Source organism: Gymnodraco acuticeps, unplaced genomic scaffold (genome assembly GCF_902827175.1).
Source record: "Gymnodraco acuticeps unplaced genomic scaffold, fGymAcu1.1, whole genome shotgun sequence".
In the NCBI taxonomy this organism is placed as follows: domain Eukaryota; kingdom Metazoa; phylum Chordata; class Actinopteri; order Perciformes; family Bathydraconidae; genus Gymnodraco; species Gymnodraco acuticeps.
The window spans coordinates 835411-854645 of NW_022992205.1; the positions used below are offsets into that span (position 1 = coordinate 835411).

Here is a 19235-nt window from a genome sequence, read left to right on the forward strand (position 1 = left end):
GACATCTGTCTCCGTATCCAACGCTGCGCCGTCCAGGCCACGGGTAAGGCAATGGGGATCATGGTGGTGCAGGAAAGAGCGAGATGGCTCAACCTCACCAACCTCCCAGACCGGGAAAAGGAGGATGTGCTGGATATGCCCATCGTTCCCGAGGGAATTTTCGGCTCCGCTCTTGCTTCCATGCAAAGAAGGTGTGAGTCGAAAAAGAGGGAGGACGAGGCACTCCACCTCTGCCTCCCTCGAAGGGTCCAGCCGCTGCCTTCGCAGCAGCAGTCCTTCGCCCAAGCTGCCTTGAACCCTGCTCGGTTTAAAACACCGAAAACGCAGAGGTCGCAGCCCGCCCCGAGTCCCCAGCCCAGGCTGGAGACGAGGGCGAGCTGGCCCAGAAAATCTCCGGTTCCGGCTGCAGCTCAGGCGCAGCCAACCCAGAATTTCGGCCAGCAGTCGAGGAAGAAGAAGCGAGCGGCGTGACAGCCCCTCCTTCTCCCCTCCGTGACAGAGCTGGAAGTCCACGGTTCCCCAGCTCTAAATGTGTTCCCGCCGCCTCGAGAGATGCCTCAACACCATCCTCAAGTCCGCAAAAACACATGTCACAAATCTGTTTGTTCCTCTGTCATTAAACATTTGCCGCTGACGCATCCAGGCTTCAGGCCGAGGGCGCAGCTCAAAAAAATGATAAGAAAAACAATAAAACCAATAAACAGCCCGCCAACTGTTCCCCTTCTGAGAGCAGCTTCGGCATCTCTCAAAAGGCGGATTACAGGCGGGTCTGTGAAGGCACCACCGTCACGCGCATGCGCAGTGCCGGCTGGGGTTTTAAAAGCACCACCGCCACGTGCATGCGCAGTGCCGGCTGGGGTTGTGAAGGCACCACCGTCATGCGCATGCGCAGTGTCGGTGGGGATTGTCGAAAGGGGGCACCACTGTGTTCAGACACTAGAGGGCCCCATAACACAACAAATAGAGACTCAGAGGGGAAGAGATGTGACATCTCCACTAGCTCTAAGGAGCATGCAGTGGAAGATGCTCACATCATCTGCTTGGGTTTTCAAGACAGTAACACGGGGCTACAGACTCCAATTCGCTGTCACCCCCCCTCGCTTCTCGGGCATTCTGCATTCGCAGGCCCGAGGAGAGTCAGCCCATATTCTGGAGAAAGAGATTCTCTCTCTCCTAGAAAAGAGGGCTATATCTATTGTACCCGCCGAGCAGAGTCAGGGCGGCTTCTATTCCAAGTACTTCCTCGTTCCCAAACGGGGAGGGAACGGAATTCGGCCAATACTTGATTTGAGGGCTCTGAACAAATATCTAAGAAGATATAAGTTCAGAATGCTCACTCACACATCTCTGCTGCGGCTCGTGCGACAAGACGACTGGTTCACATCAGTCGACCTGAAAGATGCGTATTTTCACATCCCAGTATATTACCCACACAGGAAATATCTGAGATTCGCATTTCAGGGGATCTGTTATGAATACAGAGTACTCCCCTTCGGTCTGTCTCTCAGTCCAAGGGTGTTTGTACGATGTACGGAAGCCGCGATAGCCCCGTTAAGACAACAGGGTATTCGCCTGGCGACCTACCTGGACGACTGGCTGCTTCTCGCACAGTCGGAGCAGGAGGCTGTTACGCAGACAAATGTCCTCGTAAAGCACCTGCTCAACCTGGGTTTCATAATAAACACAGAGAAGAGCATGTTGTGCCCCGCGCAGACTATACTCTTCCTGGGTTTACACCTGAACTCGGTGCCCTTTTCAGCTCGCTTGTCAGCGGAAAGAGTGAAAGCTTTCAGAGCTTGTCTCGCTCTTTTCCAGCTGCGCAAACATGTTCTCTTCAGATCATGCCTGCGATTGCTGGGGCTCATGGCGTCAGCCATCCTGGTCGTACGACTGGGACGCTTACACATGAGGGAGTTTCAGCGCTGGGTGGCCGCCCTAAAACTAAACCCTGCGCGCCATGGCGCGCGGAGAGTGATGGTTACTGTGAAATGCGTAATGGCACTGCGCCACTGGCTGCACCCGACTTTTCTAGTACGAGGTGTGCCTATGGGTGCTGTCCTTTCACGGAAAGTGGTCACCACGGACGCATGTCTGACAGGTTGGGGAGGTATTTATGAAGGTCGCCCGGTGAGGGGTCTCTGGAGCATAGACCTCCAGCGGGCGCACATAAATTACCTGGAGCTTTAGCGGTATTTCTCACCCTAAAAACGCTTTCTGCCTTTCCTCAGGGGATATCACGTCCTCGTGAGGACAGACAATACGACCACAATATCGTATATTAACCGCCAAGGGGGTTTGCGTTCTCTCCAGTTACACACACTGGCGCGCAAACTTATCCTATGGAGCGGTAGGCGTCTCCTCTCTCTGAGAGCGACGCACGTACCGGGAGTGAGGAACCTCGGGGCAGATCTACTGTCCAGAGGTATACCACTTTATGCAGACTGGACTCTACATCCAAGGATTGTGAGCCAGCTGTGGGTGCGTTACGGCAGAGCCGCGGTGGATCTGTTCGCATCGAAAGACAACGCTCAGTGTCAGCTGTTCTTTTCGATGCGCGATCTAAATGCACCGTTAGGCGTGGATGCACTCGCGCACAATTGGCCCCCGGGCCTTCTGTACGCGTTCCCACCCCTGGCTCTGATACCCCCAACTCTGGCCAGAGTGAGAGAGCAACGCCACACACTTATCCTGATAGCTCCGCACTGGCCAGCTATGTACTGGCTAGCGGAGATATATCAGCTGCTGTGCGGGCAGCCATGGCAGCTCCCACTACGCAGGGACATACTGTCCCAAGCGGGGGGGGGCGATCTTTCACCCACACCCAGAGCGCTTGGCTCTATGGGCCTGGCCCGTGAGTGGTACAATCTAAATACAGTGTGACATGACACTGACCCTGGCAACTGCCAAGCGAGCCAGTGGCACTCATGCACTATCTGTACAGTTTTCATGCACTCAGTTTGCCCCAGGGCAAACAGAGTGTGGTTGAAGCCTGACCCTGCCTTTATCTTAAGGCGGTCGGTTCGGGTACCACATTTGACATTAAGGCATCCTCCCCGCCACTGTATTCCTCCGGGGAACAGCGGCCGGATTTGCCGTGTCCAGCCCGTGCTTCACGCACGTACAGGGACAGATCAAGGGTGCTTTGTCATAATAACCAACCCCTTGTGTCCTGGGCTAACCCTTATAAGGGCAAGCCTGTTACTAAGCAACGGCTCTCCCACTGGTCTGTGGAAGCAATTGCTTTGGGGCTCATACGAGTCAGAGTTCGCAGGCACCCTCGGGTCCGCGAGCTCTTTCGACTCAGAGTCTGGCTGCATTCTGGACTGTGTCCAGGATGTCTCCCATCAAAGACATTGGTGCAGCGGCGAGCTGGTCCTCGCCGCTCACTTTTGTCTGCCTCCTAACAGGCTGGACGTTCTGCTCCCAGTGTGACTCAAGCAGTGCTGGTTACCTGGTTGAGTCAGAGCTCTACCTGTTAAGTTCTGGTTGGTTTGGTGATTTTCGAGATAAGCTCGTCTGGCAATACGGGAGCTACAATTTCCCATAGTGAGACATCGAACGGAGTGTTATGAATGAGAACTATAGGTTACTTGCGTAACCCCAGTTCTCAGAGTAACATGAAGTGAGATGTCTCACCAGACGGCCCTCCTTGCTATGGTGAAGCGAGAAGAGGTGCTTATTTTTGAATGGCGCATGCGTTGTGGCGCAAGCTACTTATAGGGGGTGATTTCCCTGATGCTGACGTCAAGATCTCCAGCCAATCAGGATTGGCGTAATGAGATTGATGCTTCTGTTTGCTCCGCAATGAGGCGCATCCCATAGTGAGACATCTCACTTCATGTTACTCTGAGAACTGGGGTTACGCATGTAACCTATAGTTTTTGCGTGTCTGTGTCTTTAGTTGAAAGCCCAGTGGCGATCTGTTCATCCGTCATACTGATCATACAGTCAATAGCTTGTTGTTATTAGCATTCTGGTTAGCTACCTATGGCTAATGAATAGCCTATAAGAAGCTTTTTCTACAACCAGTGAGGTAAAGGCACATCTTTATATGATCATTATAGTTATAACAAAAATAAGAGAATCAGTAAAAAAAAGTTGTTATTAATAAACAAGAATACAGTTTGAAAGGAGAGTGATTGTAAAATATCCATAAAGAAAAAGAAATCTGCTTCCAGTTCTGTTTCATATGGGTGTTGAGAGATGTATCCATAGATCTCCTAATGTTGCTCTCAAAGTGCACCAGATTGATGCTTTTAACTTCAACATTTTAAAAACAAATCTTCCCGGGGGAGCATGCCCCCCGGACCCCACTGGAGGTTAGGTCCCCCCCCCCCACTTAAATCATGTCCACATGGATAGGAAACTAAATACATTTGCACACATCTTGTGTCCATATCTTTCTGTTGTGGTGGTCATGCCACAACCGTGCACGTGCATGCGCGAGTCATGGTGAGATATCTGGATTAAGAGGTTGCTTTTTCTTTGCACAGCATGAAAGAAAGGCCAAATGAATGGGCTGTGATTTTAGTTGTTTAAGCAGAGGTCAATAATTTGTACGGCCCTCGGAGGATGTTGAAAAAATTGAAATGGCCCTTGAGAGGAAAAAGGTTCCCCACCCCTGGCTTAAAAGAAATACAATGTAATATGAGAACTGTATCTAGTGAGTTTGGTGTAAATCTTTAAAAAAAAAGAAGAGGAATACGTTAAGAAATCTCATCCTCTGGATGATTAATTCTACAATTGTTCAAGCATATACATTTTATTTTTGGTACATTGATAAACAATAAAAAAACTGCAAATCAGACAATTCAAACAATCTCAAAAGGTCATTGTCTTCAAAACCACTACTACATAATACATTCTCATTAACAATGTTCTTCTATAAAATAATACAATAATGAAGTGGGCATAGAGTTTGGTTATGTACTAACAATTGTAGCAAACACGTTTTTCAGCCTGAAAATCATGAAACCAAAAGTGGCATTAATCGTGTTTTTACAAACAGTGTAGTGTAGCATTATCCAGTTCAGTGGTGAGAGGCAGTGTGGAGGCGGCTGTTGCTAAGATGACAGGACTTATTAATAAACTGGCTGGAAGTGTCATGGGTCTAATCTAGTTCACATCAGCTGTGAAGGGAAGGGTCTGTTTGACGGGTCTAATGACACACCCAGTCTTGTCCATTTCCCTTTTTCTTCACATCAAAAGTAGGTGTCAACCAACATTAGCACAAGTGGCAGTTCCATCAGTTCCAGCATACCAGTAAAAGCTGATGCTTTCTGCTATGCTGATAAGGTTGCCTGGCAACAAATATGCATGTGTGTTCAGTAAGGTAGGTGACCGAGCCGTAGATGTTCTGATTCATATATCACAACAAGATGTATATTGAATTATACTCTGCCCAGTAAGAGTTACAAGATTCGGTAAATATAGTATAAATAGTCACTAATAAATCCAATCCGTTTTCTGTGTTGACGAAAAAAGCCACAGTATGCTCTATTTCACACAGGTTTCACTCTCTAATGGGATCTTAAAGCTTGACCACTCTACGCTGCAGAGCAGCTTCCTGATATGTGCAGCTACCTGCTCAGCCAGTCAGCTCTAATCTGTTGCAATGGTACTAGAATCCACTTTCATTCAGTAACTGTAAGAAAAACATGAACATTGAAATGACCTGTGGTTAAAGGAAACCACTTTTCTACCTTGTGCTTTTTGGTGCTGCTCCACCTGCCGAGCATACCACAGTCCGGATCAGGAGGCTCTTTGCCTGTTTGGACTGCAGCTTGCTTACCTCAGAAGTGGCTACATTAAAAAAACGTTCTTGTTTCATTACTAATGAAGCAAACTTCAGCCTACTCTCCAGATGACATTAGAGGATGAGGTGTGGGGGCACGAGTCTCTGAAGAAATCTACAGAGCGTTATTCATTTGTCCAAAATGTGGACCGGAAATGAATCTGATTAAAACCTGAAATGCACAGAGCGCCCTAATTGACCAGATAATAATAATAATCTAAAAAACCGTCAGCCTGTACAGACCCACTGGCAGCAGCATGACTCGCAGGCCATTAACAAGCAGCTGCATTGGAAAACAGTCATTTACTGCGCACCTCTCGTCTTTCTCCTGTCTATATTATAAACAACCATGTTATTAAATTTATAACAAGTCCACTCTGACGCATGTAATCATCAGATATATTTTTCGGTGGTGGTGCGGCCGTCTTTCAAAAAGGTTGTGTGTTTGATCCCAGCCAATGCAATCAACATGTCGATGTATCCTTGGGCAAGATACTTAACCCCAAGTTGCTCCCAATGGGAATGTGTGTGAATGTTAGCTTCCTTGAGCAAGTGGATGTAAAGTGCTTGTAGGGATCGTAAAGACTGGATAAAGCGCTATGTAAAAGCAGTTCATTGTACGTTTCCATTTATCCAAAATGAAAAGACTCGACATGAGCCAATTAGCGTGAGTGATTTTCAACCAGCCAGTCTCTGTTTCTGACTATAGGAACCTATGAAACCCTTGAAGACCTCTTATTCTCCAGAGTTTCCTCAGCTCTCATGCGAGGAACCTTGTGGCGGGTTGTCAATGCCGCCTTTGCCCAATCCACTTCCCTACCTAACCCAAGCTGTCAGGGCGCCTTCTGGCTGGTTACATCAAATAACCCATAATTCTTTGCGTTCTTCGGAGAAAAATCTTGACAGCTTGTTCCTGATTCATTAGAGAAAGGGCCCCCTGGTTTTGCTTGCCACTACCTTCGTAGCATTGGGGAATATGTCATTCATACTGTAATTGTCAAGACATTAATGGTGGAAAAAAATTACTTTGGTGTTTCCTACTGGTGATTATAACCGTCTAGACTTCTCTATCAACTTATATAATTCAGCTCATGTCCTGAGAGATCAGTCAAGTGAACAAGTGATGCATTGATATGATCCCAGGCAGTGTTATGGTTTTATACTGTGCGTGTTAGACAGGTTTCACTGAACACAACAGCCCTTCATAAGAGATATAGAGAGGTTCTCCTTAAAACCCCCCTCAGCCTCAACTGCCTCTCTAACTGAGACCACTCAACCATTTTTAGTGCACGAAGCAGGAAAGAGCCCATCTCCATTGACACCTTGACCCTGTCAGGTGCCATGTCAATATCTGGTATGGTTATGCTTCTGGCCAGTTGCTGAGCATTGGATCTTAAGACTAGAATTACATCTGTGAGACCACTGCCTTCCTGTCCTCACCTGTGATTTAATAGGGTTAGGGGGATTTTTCGCGATTGTGTATAAGATATCTTGCTTGATAGGTGGTTGCACTATAGCTACCAAAGGGTTTCCACTTAGGGCACATCTCAAGTAAAGTACAAATATTTCACAGTCAATTAAAAAGTAGTCTTCTATCATACTGTATCAACCAAATAAACTCAATGGCTGACTTGGCAACCAAAGACGGGCTAATCAACAACTTAACAGTTGTTCAGAATAAACAGCCGGTTTATTCTGAACATCAGTCTGTCTTTTTTTCTCACTGGCATTTGGCATGCAAATAATTTAAGAAGGATTGTTTTGACTTTTTAGTTTGTCCACCATTGGGAATGTATCTGGTGGCCCCGTTTAGTTTTTTCGAGTGTTTTCACCTGCCTGTGTTCAATTTGTGTAAAGTCAGTCAAGCTATTCACAGGTGGAGCATCTCATTTCTGCATGCTGTGAGTTTACACGTTTCTGAATCAAAGGTTTACTAGTTAGACACATTTACTCCTTATAAGGTAGTGATATGCAAAAATTACCAAACTAATATTTTTGAACAAATCTTTGTAGTGTCCGCTACTTGGCGGGTAACACACTGACACTTTGTCAAACACACAGACAGCCTGGCTTTCATCTCCACTGGCATTTTGTTAGGAACACATATTCACACAATGTAAACCATTCTAGTTAATTTAACTTGGATTGGAGGAATTAAAAAGTGTATACACCTGCAGAAGTGTTTTTGTTGGAAATAGCATATTAAACCATACAGAAATCCAACAATGTAGAACAGTAATCATTTAAATACATATAAGCATATCCGCTCACAGTAGGTCATCTATCATAGAGTAATGAATGCCATATTATGCAAAAAGTGTCATAACTCAAAAGGTTCAACACATGTGAAAAGAGTCGATCTGCACAACAACTATTATAGCGCCAGTACAATGGGGAATGTCATTTCACCCTACAAGGTAATGTACATGTCAGTTTGAGTACTCAAAACTGTAGTGTTGAGCCTTTAGAGCCTGTCAAAGGGCTCCACATGCTAAGTGCTAAGGTTATTAAATGCAAATGTAACCACTGATTTCTCTTTTAATGTCCAGAACAAAAACGCAGTATAATATAATAATAATAATAATAATAATAATTCCTTACATTTATTATAGCGCTTTTCCAGATGCTCAAAGCGCTTTACAAATACACATTACACATATCATACATGCAATGGTCACCAGTATGTGGCTGAAGTTCTAGTGCTTGGCTGGTATTCATCATTAATTTCACGTAGTTGGTAATATACAGCCTTTGATGGTTGAATACAATAGTCAAATATAAAGAAAATACTTTAGGCTCTATTATACTTTTTGGGGTTTTCCTTTTCTTGAAGTGTGTTATATGTTGTGTGCATCTGCTAAGGCTAAAATCCCAAAGTTGGATCCCATTACATTACATTACATTGCATTTAGCTGACGCTTTTATCCAAAGCGACTTACAATAAGTACATTCGACCAGGAAGACACAACCTTGAAGAAAACAGAATCATATAAGTACATCAGGTTTCATAGAGCCAAACATTTCAAGTGCTACTCAACTGGCTTTAGATAAGCCAGTCCTTTATTAGTATATAAGTGCTTTGTTAGCAGTTCTTTGTTAGTAATTCTATCGCTCGAGGTGGAGTCGAAAGAGATGAGTTTTCAGTCTGCGCCGGAATATGTGTAGGCTTTCTGCTGTCCTGATGTCAAAGGGGAGCTCATTCCACCATTTTGGAGCCAGGATAGCAAACTCACGTGTTTTTGCTGATGGGAACTTGGGTCCCCCTCGCAGCGAGGGTGCAGCGAGTCGTTTGGCTGATGCAGAGCGTAGTGCACGCGCTGGGGTGTACAGTTTAACCATGTCCTGGATGTAGGAAGGGCCAGATCCATTCGCAGCATGGTCAGCAAGTACCAGTGTCTTGAAGTGGATTCTAGCAGTTACCGGAAGCCAGTGAAGGGAGCGGAGGAGCGGAGTAGTGTGGGAATATTTAGGAAGGTTGAAGACCAGACGAGCCGCTGCATTCTGGATGAGCTGCAGAGGTCAGATGGCACATGCAGGTAGACCAGCCAGGAGGGAGTTGCAGTAGTCTAGGCGTGAGATGACGAGAGCCTGGACCAGAAGACCATTAGAGTCCTTTTTTACTTCAGTAACATAGTTACATCACTATGTAACACTCACGCTAGCGCTCAAACACAATGTACGTGGTTAAGGGGAGGGACATTTCAGACAGACATTTCAGACAAATCTCTAAGCGGTTGACCAATCACAACAGAGCCGGCCAGCTAACCAATCAGAGCAGACTGGGCTCTGGTTTCAGACAGAGGGTATTTATATTCTACATGCACTCAAATGGGCAAAAACTAGCTCCCTAAAGAACAATTATATGCTTCAAGTATACAAAAGTTTGTATGTAATATATTGCTCTGTTTCACAGATGTTCTCAGATCTCTAGAGTTTCACTAAGAGTTATTCCTATTGCTTCAGTCTTACAGCTGATCTTATCCAACCTTAACAAGCGCACCATCTATTAAATGTGCCCTCTTATTTGCCTTTTTTCCACTGATGATAACATTGTTGTACGGACTTGACGCTGCCCCGAAATGATCTTGGCCTGACCTACGCCTACGATAATACTTTAGACATAACACACTCAAACAAATCTCCTCTTTCATGCCCTCATATGACTAACAGCCCGTGATGTTCATACCTTATTCACCCACGCAGACGCCTACAAAAGGTCTATAGCGGACTCACACAAGTACTCTTAAAGTAGAATGGCGTAGTTTCCTCTTAATAGCCTTTCTGTGCTTGAATATTTTTCCAACTGCATGTTTCTTCTTTCTCTTTTTGTCATCAGAAGAAGCCAGGCATGCAGTGTTGACCGGATCACTCTGTATGGACTCATGGTTAAACCCATTCAACGCTTCCCTCAGTTCATACTGCCTACTGCAGGTAAACAAATGTTTGGTTATTAAAGTTGCTATTTCATTTGTTTTAATGTTATTATTTTCTGTTGGGGTTTCCCTTTCTTGTAGAGTGATATTCAGTATGTGTGCATGTAAATGGTCTGCAAAGGCTAGGGGGGGGGGGGGCTGCCTGAAACACCTCCATTGGACTCCTTTGTTTACTTCTGTAACACAATAACATCACTGTGTAGCGCTCACGCTTCTATTAGCTAGCGCCAACACATTTGACGGGGATTTGGGGTCGAGACATTTTTGGGCAACCACAACAGAGCCGGCCAGCTAACAATCTGGCCTCTGGTTTCAGACAGAGGGTGAAAAGAGGTGCTGCCAGCAAAGGCAGCATGAGAGAAATAAATACCTTTTTGAACATTAAAGCAAGTAAAACATGCCCCAGTAGACGTTAACAATACAAATATAAACCTGAAATTGAGCAGAATAGGGCAACTTGATTAGCAAGCACCCTCAACATGAGAAATGAGGCGGAATAAAGATACAGCAGCTGATACACTAATAAAGCTGCGAGGTGACACATTTTAACTTTTCCAAATTTCACAAAGTTGCACATACTTTTACACTGGGGTTAGCAAGGGCTAAAAAAGTAGCTAGCCACATCAGTTTTTCATATTGCCGGCTTTACATCCCGACCCCTGCATTTTCCATTCTGAGCAAAGATTTGGTTTGAGCTTCACTCGCTGGATCTGCAGAAGCTCATTTCATCCCTCAGTAGGCATTGATTATCCATGAATTCAAAAGATAAGTTATGAATGCGAATCAGGCGTTTTCTTCCTAGCCCTAAATTCAGTACTCCAAAATAGGAAGTGTATATTAAATCCTACATTACAGGGAACCAGCGCTTAAAGCACTGAGGTGCCTCTGAGATGCATATCAACACAACAGCAGGCTTTCACCGGGTCGTAGATACAACACACATATAGACATGCGAGCCACAAAGACTACGCTTAGACTTAGTTTGTTTTAGCCAACACTGCTCACAAAAGGGTAGAAGTTGCAATACAACGAGCTTTAGACAGACAACAGAAACACTGGCAAGAAAGTGTGTTGTACACAGTTAGATCCTCTGAGTATTTGACTTTGGCAAAGTTTGGAAAGATATTGAACATTCTAATCAAAGTGGGTTGACTTTGCAAACTTCCAAAAAAGTCAAAACATTTCCTCAATTCAATTTTTCACGGCATCAGAGGTGGGAGAAGTATTCAGATCTTGTACTTGAGTAGAAGTAGAAGTACCAGAGTGTAGGAATTATCGGTTACAAGTAAAAGTCTTGCATTCAAAATTATACTCTATTAAAATTACAAAAGTATTTGCGTCAAAATATACTTAAAGTACCACAAGTTAAAGTACTCATTATGCAGACTGGTCCATTCCAGAATAATATCTATGACATGTTCTGATTATAATTATTGATGCATTGAAGTGTTATCAAAGCTGGTGCAGCTAGTTTTAATGACTTTGTAAACTGCAGGGAATTTACTCCAGGTGGTCCAAATCTCTAAAGTAACTAAATGTACAATATATATATATATATGTGGTGGAGTAAAAGTACACGATTTACCTCTGAATTGTAATGGAATAGAAGTACAAAGTAGCATAAGATAGAAATACTCAAGTAAAGTACAAGTATAGTTTAGGGATGCACCGAATATTCGGCCACCGAAAATTATCGGCCGAAAATGGTTAAAAAGGCCCTTTCGGCTTTTAGCACCGAACAAATATCACCGAATGCCAGAACAGGCTTACGTTGGTAACCTAACGTGTTGTTGTGATGACGTAATAAAGACGCGGCGACCATGCTCGCGGCTGGCTCACAGGGGGGGGGGACATTGACCTTTGTCATCGAGATTGCCCTGAGCCTTTAACAAATCGTATTAAATAATCTGATGACAGACTGTAAACAGAATAGCTGAAATTTTAACAAACTAAATAAGTCAGTTACCTCTAATCATTAACCCATGTTTGTATAATGTAGTTAACTCCGTGTGTTGCTGCTAGCATACATAACACCTGACGTGGAACGTTACTCTGATGGAGCTACAGAGCTGCTAGAAAGACGGTCGAACCCGGTACATTCCTCCGTCTGCATGCGGTGCACTTTTGCTAAATGTTTAGACAAATTGCTCGTGCTTACATGCTAAACTCTTGAGGGAAATACTCCCCTTACCCACCCTCTCCCCCCCCCCTCCCTTGGTAACAAGTATTCTCCACATCGAGACGGGTAAAGTTTAACCACACCTCGGAGCGCGTTCTCTCCGCCATCTCCGCAGTGTGCTCCGCTGCATGTAGCAGCTGCGTGTGTGTAAACTGCCCCGCCCCCTCGCACACAGACGGGGGAGAGATCTCGTCTGATCGAAAACATCATAGACGAATTTGTTGTCTTTGCATATTAGAAACGAGTTGGCGACACTAAGACTGCGATATAATGTTTTTTAGCAATAATACATGACATATATAAATGTACTGTATGCATTCAAAGTGCTGAATAAATGTTTTATGGACCCATAATAGTGATTATTATTTAAGTTAAGTTTTGCCATAATCATGTCTATGTCCATAATCAGGTAGCTGAACAACATTGGTAAAACATGTATACATTATATATATATATTTCTATTAATCATTTTCGGCCTTTCGGCATTCGGTTTTCGGCCAACTGTTTCCTATTTTCGGTATCGGTTTCGGCCAAGAATTTCCCATTCGGTGCACCCCTAAGTTTATATTATAAGTAAATGTACTTAGTTACTACTTGCAAGGCAATGAAAATACTTTTTACTTGAACACAAGATTTTGTCACAGTTCAGTATATTGCAGTAACAACACACAGACACTGATTTTATTTTGAACTTGCAGTGGCTTAACTTAAAACTTTCCCTGTGACCTTTTCCCAGGACATGCTGAAGAACACTCCGAAGGGCCACGTGGACCGCCTGCCCCTGCAGCTCGCTCTCACAGAGCTGGAGATGCTGGCGGAGAAGCTGAATGAACAGAAACGAGTCGCCGACCAGATTGCAGAGACTCAACAACTAGCCCGCAGCGTCAGTGATCGCCTGCTCAGTAAGGTGACTGGACACACCCTCCCTTGTGCACATACACACTCGCACATATGCCCCAATCAAATGGACTGTGAGTGTGAGCCCTCTGGTTGTTATCACCGTGAGCCAAACACCTATACATTTAACTAGTATGTAGCAATCGCTTATATCACTTTCCCGCACATTAATCTAGTGTGGCATTTTTATTTAGAGAAATTATCTCCCAGAAATGATGCCCATTATCATTCCTAAACAGTACCAACTGCAATGGCGGAGGCGTTGCTTCTCCATTACCACACTGAAATTACATTCCTGCCGCTGCAAATCTGAACAAATGCTGCTCTGAATAAGAAGAATCAGGGGGTAAATGAGACATTTAATTGGAAACTGTAAGAGAGCTATTTCACCCTGTCGCTCTTTCCTCCTCTCTCCACTTTCCCCTCTTGCACTCCCTTTGCTCACTTTCTCCCTCCACTTATACGCTCTTCCTCTCTCGTTCTCTAGCGTTATCACATCTTCCTCGCTCTTCCTCTCCCTCTCTCGAACCTTTTCCCCTCTCTTTATTTCTCTCTATCAGCCGTTGCTTTCCAGGACTCCGAGATGAGCTGATTCGGCCAAATCTCCTCCACTCCACACAGAATTCCATTTGCTGCGGTGACACAGCAGAATTCCAATAGCAAACGGTCTCCTCTATTGCCCCCATAAGCATCCAATGAAATATTCATTCTTTGTCTCAAAGTATCTAAGTTGGCAGAATAGGACAGAGTGAGTGAGTGAGGATTGGTTTCACACACACTCCCACACACACACATGTGCAATGCCCTCTGTGCCTATTGACGCTTGAAGACTTTAAGGGTGTATTCTTATTGCAGCCCACCTCTTCAGGGAGCTGTTCGCTTTGTGGCCATCAAACGGCACTCGTACTCGGACTAATGACTCATTTTGTGTGCAATCCGAGCCGCAGCTACAGCTTGCCTGCGGATAGGACATCCTCCCTCTTTAAAATATGGTCACATGAGTTACTGCACTGCAGGTTGTGGATCGGACACAGCAGAAAGAATCATTATTTGCTAAGAAATGTGTGCCTTTTGAACAAACACAAACATCAAAGTATCAGGAAGTGAACTCCATATTTGGACTCAACCCGCTGCTTTCAGTATAGTCTTTGATGAGCCTGCCTTAGATTGGAGCAGTATGCATAACAGTATTGATTTAGCCAGTCATAAAAGAAGCTGGACCAAGTGATAAAAGAAAGCTTTCTGTTGCTATCTCTCTTTGCCAAACATATGGATGACTGGAAAGCACAGCGTCTGTGGCCAACATCTGTAGCATACGCTGCGTCTGTTACGGATCCATCAAGTGTGTGTGAGTGAGTGTTAAGGTGTGCATGCAGAAAACTGTTCATGCGTGTCTATCCATGTGTAGTTTCCTCATGTGGTGGAAAGGATTGTGTGTCCCCGTGCTCAAACGCTAACCCAGGTTGGACTGTGGTGGTAGTATAGGGGATAGCGTGGTGCAGAGAAGAAAGGACAGAATGATCTAAAGCACGTGTTAAAAAGTATTTAGGACAAAAAAAACAGTCCTGGCAGCTTCTGTTGCATCCTTAAAGTACGTCTTAGGTCCCTTTCACCACATGTGTGCAGCTCAAAGATACTGCATGCTTGCTTCGACTAAGTTTGCTGACACTAGTTATGTGTGTGTGTGTGTGTGTACGTACGCACATTTAAAATGACCTTCAGCGGCATGAAAGTGTCACTAATCCCTGATGAGACGTCGCTTCCTCCAAGGCTGATCTGTGTCCTCCACACGCTGAACCTCTGGAGGACCCTGGGCTCTTTGTGGCGCTGTCTCCTCCGACTCTGATCTGATTGCTGTGTCCCTTTTTAGCAAACTGAACTCTGAGCAGGGGTCACTGGTCCTTTGTGAGACGCTCATCGAGACTGTGTACGGCGAGCGGGGACACGTCCTGAAGTCCAAGGAGAGAAAGGTCTTCCTCTTTGATGATGTGCTCATCTGCGCCAACATAAATGTCAAGTAAGTCCCTCATGTAGAACAAGACGAGCTAAATGCCCTCAATGTGTTCAAAGATGCTCTGCTAATGCGTTCATAATGCGCAGCTCCAGCATGAAGTTGTGTGTAAGTTAGGAAATGAGAGTCTGCTAAACTGCACAGTTAGGATAAATAGCTATTAGGTGGTGCAGGGCTCTAAAGTGACACCTTAGGTTTTTGCACAGGAGAGAGAAATAGCTGCTAGCGCATTCGAGCACTATCTGCACTCGCAGGAGCCTTATCAGCTTTAAACAAATGGTAGAATGCCTAACTACAGCTACAGGAGTCTTGGATTACTGACATAAAACATTTTTGGGTTTCCTTCCAATTTATCTTCTGTGACAGCACCATTGATCACATCTCTCTCGGCCAAGAAGTAAACAGGAAAAGCTCCTGTCAGGGATGTCGCTTAAAGCCCTCTTGTTCAGCCTTCAAAGTAATTATCACTCTACGTCTCATTCAACTCAAGTGTCCCGAAGTTGACTTTGTCTGCCCTCCAGGATCTTGACAAACCGATCACAATGTTGATTGTCTGCATGATTACTGGAATACATGAATAGCAATGAACTCCTCCTCACAGCCGGGGGTACTGTATAGTTTTGACAGGGAACATGGCTTGATCGCACTGATTCTGATTCTCACTCCAGATTCCTCTTCCTGACATTTCTCGTCGAGGGATCGGGAGGGGAGAGTCCCTCAAGTTGTTTTCTTTCTAAACTCCCATCTCTAATTTGTATTTATCTCCACCAGGGGGCCCCCAGATATCAGCAGCTTGGTCCCAGTGGGGCCCAAGTACACCATGAAGTGGAGCGCCCCACTGCAGCAGGTGCAGGTGGTGGAGGTGGGGCAGGAGGGCTCTCAAAGCAAAGACACCTTCTTCCAGCAGAGCGGGGCCAAGCGTCCAGGTGGAGAGCCTGCACTTCAGGTAAAAAACTATTAGTATCCGTTTTAGTACCAAGTAGGTTTACACCAGAGTAAGAGGACTTTGCTTTGGTACCAAGTAGGGATGGGAATTTGAAAGCAAATGTATATTCGAATATTCAACCCCCAAAAAAAACGGTTAACCGAAATGTACATGTCCTATAAAAAAATAAATAAATGTGGGAAAAAAATGTACAAAAAAAACAAAACCTGAATAATTTTGAATATTCGATGAATCGTTCCCATCCCTAGTATCAAGGTGCATACAAAGACACAGAAAGAGGAATACGTAGCAACAAATAGTACTCTTATAACATATTTTTAAAAAACAATTTAAGACTGTTGTAATAAATAAAATATAAGGACAATATTTACACAAAACATACATATTTGAGAGAAACTGAGTACCGTAAAAAATATTACAATTATTATATTCAATGTGGAGAGCTGTGCAAATAAAATAAAAAATAGTGTGGAGCAGAAATGTGCAACATGTTCAAGGGTAGTGCAGGATTCAAAATATTAAAAAGGAACGACATATTGTTCGCATGATGTGTATGTTATACATAATGTTATGGGGGTGGGTTTGGGTCAGTGTGATTCTCGATTCGCTCATTCTGAATGTGATGCCTGCAACCCTATCCAAAACAGCTGGGACAGGGGCATGTCACCACTGTGTTACATCACCGTTCCTTTTAACAACACTCAATAAGCGTTTGGGAACGGAGGACAGTAATTGTTGAAGCTTTGTAGGTGGAATTCTCTCCCATTCTTGCTTGATGTACGACTCCCGTTGCTCATCAGTCCAGGGTCTGGACGTCCCTGAAAAAGACGTAGATAAACCTAAAGTTTATCAGTTTGAACATTACATATCTTGTCTCTGTACTGTATTCAATTGCATTTAGGTGCAAACAGATTTGCAAGTCATTGTATTCTGTTTTTATTTACGTTTTACCCAACTTCATTGGAATACGGGTTTGTATTTAATCATGGGTGTGATTCCTAGAGAGTTTTTGTGAGATTTGCCAGAATTCTTTTCAATTGCGCATGGAGCGAATACGTTTTGAAGAGACGTTACGCGAAACTCAGAAGAAACGCCAGGCTCGGAAGAAAATATCGATCTATGGATATATTCCTCCTGAAACCTAAAAAGGATTACTGAACAGATTAGGTAGCAGCAAGGCAAGGCAAGTTTATTTATTTATATAGCACCTTCCAACACAAGGTGATTCAAAGTGCTTTACAAAAATGAAAGAAAATAAAAGCATTAAGAAATAGTGTAGCGAAAATAACTCTGTGCAGCACTCAGTCACACAGGTCAGCAGTCTGTGGTAGGAAGCTAGCTCCAGTCATTTTACCAGACTCTTGCTAAAGAATACAGAAATATATGTATGATAGTTGTTGGAAAACATTTCCATTCAAACCAAATATATTTTAATTCTGCATAGTTTGTGTAAACAATTAAACCTAAGAAAAGCAGTGTTATCAATATGTATAAGCTAACAGTTTCAATAGACATTATAATTACATGTGGCGTGTTGGCACCTGGTCACCCTACCCCCCCCCCCCCAATGTGTCATCCTTTTAACTCTCATCACTTGGACCGACTTTTAGTCCCGGCCCCTCACTCTGACTCAGCAAGGCTAATCTGTTCTCTACGGAGGGGCTGGAGATGCGTCCGTGTTGCTTGTCACTCTGATTGAGGATGTGTTTGTGAGGAGGATAGTGATGACGGTCGCTTGTTCCAATCTGCCTAGGGTGTTTTATCTTGGAGAGCGATGCGGGGGTGGAGATCCCCCTCGCCGCAGCATCCCCACAGTCTCATTTCACTCTCTGATAGACCACAAACACATCCAGAGCGGAGTCATCAATCTGCAGAGATTATTCCCTCCCTTTCCAGGCCCAATTAGAGAGCCAGTAACAGTAGATAGGAATCAATGGTTGAAAACACTAGTTCTCCTACCAACCCTCCCTAAACTCTTGTGTACACAGAGCTTGAGATCCCTGATAAATGTGCCATGGGAGAAGAGAGATACAGAAGCCTTATCAGGATGTAGTGGTAGGTACAGGCTGTTTTTTTTTAAGTTGCAGAGCCATGACTCAAATATGAACGGTTGCTTTCTTCAGCTACCGGTTGTCATGCTCAGCAAGCAGCAACTGTTATGGGAGCTGTTTCAGATTCTCTCCGGATTAAGTTTGGCTTTTTAACTTCAGCTAGCGTATACTTGTAAACTCACAACTTTGCTGCAAGGTTTTGGGATCATTTAGGGTTAGCGCTAAATGCAGCAGTCTATCTTTCTCTCTCCCTGCAGTCAGTTATTTAGTTATTTATTTATTTATTCATGATAGTTTTTTTGCATTGCCAATTTAACACAGTTCCAAAATAAAGCAGGAAACTGATGCGAGAGAGTTTATAAATATTGCTAATTTTTCAACAATTGTTCAATTGTTGTCAGTAGTTAAGCTTCAGTTTTGGTGTGTAGTGAAATATACATTTACATACATTTCATGAATCTGAATTAAATGTACATTTGAAAGCATTACATACCACAAAACATTTTCTTAATTCAGAGTAAATCTGCTAAAAATATGTACATCTTTTGTTGCTGTTAGCTTAACTCAACATCTGGTGTATCAGAATCAGAAAGACTTTAGGAAAAAAAAGAAACATTAGATACACATAAGTAATGAAAGTAATATGTCCAATAAAGATAACATAAAAAGATACAAATATTATAGAAACATAAGGAGTTAAGTGCTTGACACTCCAAGGAAGTAAACAGTCTGATGGCCACAGACAGGAAGGACTTCATGCGGCTCTCTGTGGTGCATCTTGGTGGATTGAGTCATTACTGAAGCTACTCTGTGTCTGACCAGCGTCTCATGGCGTGGGTGGCAGACAACATGTTCCGTACCCTGGACAGCATCCTCTTTACTGACACAGCCGTCAGACAGTCCAGCTCCCCCCACACAACATCA

The 19235-nt window shown here is 44.1% G+C and overlaps 1 protein-coding gene across 1 annotated transcript in view; it reads left to right on the forward strand.

The window, feature by feature from the left end:
• Nucleotides 1-19235, forward strand: part of arhgef10la (Rho guanine nucleotide exchange factor (GEF) 10-like a) — a 175065-nt gene that overhangs the window by 39097 nt on the left and 116733 nt on the right. Inside the window, 6 exon segments of the mRNA XM_034205647.1 lie at nucleotides 5797-5798; nucleotides 10134-10216; nucleotides 13135-13314; nucleotides 15176-15320; nucleotides 16086-16245; nucleotides 16248-16260. Of these exon segments, the coding sequence (XP_034061538.1) occupies nucleotides 5797-5798; nucleotides 10134-10216; nucleotides 13135-13314; nucleotides 15176-15320; nucleotides 16086-16245; nucleotides 16248-16260 (583 nt within the window).